The sequence below is a fragment of the Volvox carteri genome (genome assembly GCF_000143455.1).
Source record: "Volvox carteri f. nagariensis unplaced genomic scaffold VOLCAscaffold_346, whole genome shotgun sequence".
Classification (NCBI taxonomy): domain Eukaryota; kingdom Viridiplantae; phylum Chlorophyta; class Chlorophyceae; order Chlamydomonadales; family Volvocaceae; genus Volvox; species Volvox carteri.
Window position 1 is genome coordinate 4258 of NW_003307876.1, and position 4902 is coordinate 9159.

Below are 4902 nucleotides of genomic sequence, written 5' to 3' on the forward strand. Positions count from 1 at the left end.
GGCTTTCGCTCATGTCCACACTGTTAGATCGAAGTTACGAACCATGATGGTAGGCATAAGTTGTACCATTGCTAAAAGTTGTATCGGTACCACCTGGCGCAGAATCCAAGATGCCCCGATAACAGTTTCCGTACCTAACGGCCAACCGGTCCAACTTCCAATCAGTTATGCCATAGTATTTAACTGCCTGTTTAACGAACTACCTAAAAAATGTCAAACGATTTTCCGTAACAAGACATCCTTCTCCATACCTGGACACCAGTATCATGCAGGTGAAATAACCGCCAGCTAAATACCCAGCTACTCAACCACCTAACCACTAACCAACAAGTAGCCCGACCGACTGCAAGCCCATTAACCGTTCTTCCCGAAACGTTTTGCGAAAAAAACACGTTTTGCCCCTCCCGTCTCTGTTCGCCGTACTCTCCCTTGCATATGCCTCCTCTATCGTACCTTTGTGCCTGCCGTATGTGAATGAAACATTACATATTTACATCGAATCCCGCGCTGCGCACAGTTTCCTGCTTGGATCCGGGCACCATCTTTTCGTTTCGGCAGCTTGCAACTGGGCTGTTGGGGGCCGCTGCCTCTGCCGGTCACGTGCAAGTTGTGGCCCTGGCCCTGGCTCTGGGTGCATCGGGCATGGATAAGGCCCTTGTGGCCGCCAGCGCGGAAGGCCAAGTTCAGGTGGTGTGGCTGCTGCTGGCTCGGGGTGCGGACCCCAACGCCGTGTCCGGCTCCTTAGCGCCATCGGCGCTATTCAAGGCTGTGCAAAAGTGCGTGAATGCCTTCGTAGGACTGCACAGGCCGCTGTTTTTGAGAGGGTTTTGTGGGCGCGTTAGAGGGATCTACTTTTGTGGCATCAGCCCCAAAGTGGGCAGTGCAAAGGTCCGCGGACCTGGATCTAGGTTTTGCCAGCGAACATGCTTTGTCGTAGTTTTTCATTGTGGGAAAACCTCCATGTGCGCACCCTGCGCACCCTAACCCTTGCTTAAGAAGACGTGTTTCGCCGTGCTGCTCACTTAGCTCCTAATCGCCCCCCAAACCCCACACTCTCATATCCCTCGCAGTGGCCACACAAACGTAGTCAAGCTGCTTTTGGAGGCAGGGACGCAAGTTGACGGGCCCTGCATCGCTGTGCCGTTGTTCAAGGGCCGGTCGTACGCCGCTACCGTACTCCGTTTCGGTGCACCGGCATCTGCCGCCGCCAACCAGCCGCTGCAAGCTTACGCCCTGCGTCAGTGGCCGACTGTCGCAAGCTTGGACAGGTCTTGGCATTTCGGAGCGGCGAATGACGGCATGCAGCCGCTTCAGATGCCTGCGACCAGGACCGCTGTCACGACAGCTCCAGCGGCGGCTCCAGATCCGAGTCCACCGTCACGGCGAGGCGCGCTGCAGCCGCATGTAGCCCTCGGGACCGTCACTAGCAGCAAAATCTATGGCGTGGACGAGCCGGGCAAGCCAGCATTCAATGATCTGAAAGCCTCATCATCACAGTCAACTGCTGCCGTCACCTCCAGGGCCGACTGTATGACTGCGGCGGCCTCCAGCACTGCCGCCACTGTCGCCAACGCATCGGCCTGCACTTCCTCCTCCGCCTCCTCCTCCTCCTCCTCCTCCCTGGTGTGCTGTGAGATGCTCGCTTACGATGATGCTTTCCCCGTCACTGTTCCCGCTGCCATTGCTGCTGTGCCAGTGCCAGCAGTAGTACCGTCACCCTTCTCCACTGTCGTCGCCAGCAGCACCACTACCGTTCGCGTGCCAACAAGCACCGTCGTGTCCGGCTGGGACAGCGATGAAGATGATGAGGATCATGACATTGACGAACAGAAGGTCAACGACGGCGCCAGCGGTGGTGATGGCCCCAGCCACGACTTCCAGCTGTGTTTTAGCGCTCGAGTCGATGACAGCGGTCCTGGGGCCGCACCCTCCCCCCAAACACCTGAACAGAACCGGCGCGATAGTCACCAGCGGACCCCGCCGCCGCGCTGCCGGAAGCCGCCGCTGCCCCCGCTGCCACCACGACCACCGCGGCCACCAAGGCGCCGGCTGCTAGTATCTACACCGCTTCCGCCCCTTCCGCCGCTTCCTCCACTGCCGCCGCTTCCGCCGCCAAGCGCTGTGATGCCGCCGCTTCCACCGCTCCCGCAGCTACTGCCGCCGAGCTGCCGGCACGGTGGCACGATCTCACTGCTGTTGGCAGCGTGCCGTTGCGGTCACTCCGCTGCCGCCGCGCTGCTGCTCCGCCATGGCGCCAAGGTGGACCGTGAGGGCGGTTCAGAGCTGCTCCAAGCCGGACACCCGCAGGTTGTGGATGAGCTCCTCCACATGGTACCAGACCTCCGTGTTCATCTGGACCAAGCGCTCGTCGCCGCGGCCAGCGACAACCGCGTGGCTGTGGTTTCGGCTCTGCTGCGCCAGGGCGCGGATCGCCATGGCGGCGAGTCACGAGCTCATCCACAGCCGCAACCCTGTGCACCTGGCGACGGCGTGGATGTTCCTTGCGCTGTACTGGTGGTACCCGTACTACAGGTACGGCATATGTACGGCGTACGTAAGGTCCCGTTGAGCGGTAGATGCCTATACTGCGACAAGCTGACGTACAGTGCTGTTCTCGTCGGAACCCCGCCCGCTCTTTACTCGCTCCAAAACCATTCGCTCCGAAACCAGGGTGTGCCTATTCCCACCCTCTTTCAAATTTTCTCCGGGAACAAAACCGTTTCAAAGCCAGCCAGCTAGCCCTCTCCGAAACCCCAATATTTACCCCGAAACCCACAGGGCCCATCTGCAGCACCACCTGCACGTCTGCACCCCCCCCGACTACACATGCGCCCCCAAAGGCCAAGACTTCTATTCGTTCTTTTTGCCGTACTACGCCGGCAGCTACAAGGAGGTGAGCCCGAGGGGTTCTGTGCCGCCGGGGATGGGGGGAAGGACAGAGGGAAGTGCGGGTGGAGGGTAACGCATTTTGCATTTTGTTGGTTGTGCTTCCCGCCTCGCCTTCTTTCCTCGTACCCCCTACCCGCTACGTCATCCCGAGGTCGCCGCCTTCAAGAACGCCTTTTGGTCAGTTCTGCGTCTGGTACACTCTTGACCTGGCAGCAGCTTCACTCGTTCGTGGTTCGTCTTTCCCCCTACCCGCTACCTACCCCGCCACCTACCCGCCACTTACCCGCCACCTACCCGCCACCTACCCGCCACCTAACCGCCACTTACCCGCCACCTACCCGCCACCTACCCGCCACCTACCCGCCACCTACCCGCCACCTACCCGTCACCTACCCGTCACCTACCCGCCACCTACCCGCCACTTACCCGCCACCTACCCGCCACCTACCCGCCACTTACCCGCCACTTACCCGCCACTTACCCGCCACCTACCCGCCACATACCCGCCACTACCCGCCACTTACCCGCCACTTACCCGCCACCTACCCGCCACCTAACCGCCACCTAACCGCCACCTACCCGCCACCTACCCGCCACCTACCCGCCACCTACCCGCCACCTACCCGCCACCTACCCGCCACATACCCGCCACTACCCGCCACCTACCCGCCACCTACCCGCCACTTACCCGCCACCTAACCGCCACTACATGCCACCTACCCGCCACTTACCCGCCACCTACCCGCCACCTACCCGCCACCTACCCGCCACCTACCCGCCACCTACCCGCCACCTACCGCCACCTACCCGCCACCTACCCGCCACCTACCCGCTGCCGCAGGCCTGGCATCTGGCGGTTCAGGAGTGCAACCGGGCAGGCAAGTCGAAATTCAGCCCCCATAACAGGCGAGTGAGTGAGTGTGTGTATGTATATGTGTGTGTATATATAGCGCAAGGTGTGCGTGGCTGTGTGTTATAATGGCTGTATGACTGTGTGTTTATTGATTAGACTGATGAGCCGCGGGAAGCACGCCATGCAGGTGGAAGAAATAAGTCCGAAAACAAGTAATATCCCAGTAGATGAAGTAGTAGTAGCAGTACTGGTGCAGCAGCAGCAGTAGTAGCAGTAGTAGTAGCAGCAGTAGTAGCAGTAGTAGCAGTAGTAGCAGTAGTAGCAGCAGCAGTAGTAGTAGTAGTAGTAGTAGTAGTAGTAGTAGGAAAAGAAATAGCCGGAGTTTTGGAGGTGTACACGTGGTGAAGTGTAGGAAGACAGAAAGACGCCAGAACGGGTAGAAATACGGCCGCCCCGATGTGGGGGCGATATGGACGACTGTGTGGTGATGGTGGTGGTGGTTATGGTGGTGATGGTGGGCAGCACGCGACACACATCCAAGCCTTGTGGTTATTGTAGTTGTTCATCAAACCATGATGGTTACAGGAGTCTTAATGGCGATGTGTCCAATTTGGTCGCCGAGAATAAAGCATGAAGTTATAGTGCAGGTAGCGTGGCATGTATTAATCTTTTATATGCTGATTGCATTTGCGGTTTTCTTTGTTATGGTCAACAAATTTATCAGTTATAATTTATAATTTGATATAATTTGGCCTGTCTGTGCTGAATATATTGGTAGCGACAATTCTAACTGGTTGGAGGCTCGTTACTAGGACAGGCGCATCACCAATCGGGGCATCGCCGGTCATCGGCAGTATCATGGGATACCGGTGAAAGGTGCAACCATAGCCTAATCAAGCACTCGCCTTGATATTCTTGGAAAATCCGGGGCCGTACCGCGTGCAACGTAATTTTTCTCCTCCTGCAGTACGCTGGTGGGGCTTGTGGCCCAGGCGGCACTGACGGTCGCCATGTACGGCATTTTTGGTCCAGTAGCCATCGCCGTACACCTGACCTCTAATTTCATCCTGCTGGTCTACATGGCGGTCTTTGACTACATTCTACATTACGGCCTTGTACGGCAGCCGATGCCGGGCAATTCACGCCGCTACACACCCATC

At 58.1% G+C, this 4902-nt stretch overlaps 1 protein-coding gene across 1 annotated transcript in view; it reads left to right on the top strand.

Annotated features, from left to right (window-relative positions):
* The window catches only part of VOLCADRAFT_101086 (uncharacterized protein), a gene marked incomplete at both ends in the record, with an annotated part of 8906 nt that overhangs the window by 955 nt on the left and 3049 nt on the right, over positions 1 to 4902 (top strand). The window contains 4 exons of the mRNA XM_002959541.1: positions 559 to 776; positions 1071 to 2532; positions 2792 to 2893; positions 3731 to 3799. Of these exons, the coding sequence (XP_002959587.1) occupies positions 559 to 776; positions 1071 to 2532; positions 2792 to 2893; positions 3731 to 3799 (1851 nt within the window). The remainder of the gene's footprint in view (positions 1 to 558; positions 777 to 1070; positions 2533 to 2791; positions 2894 to 3730; positions 3800 to 4902) is intronic.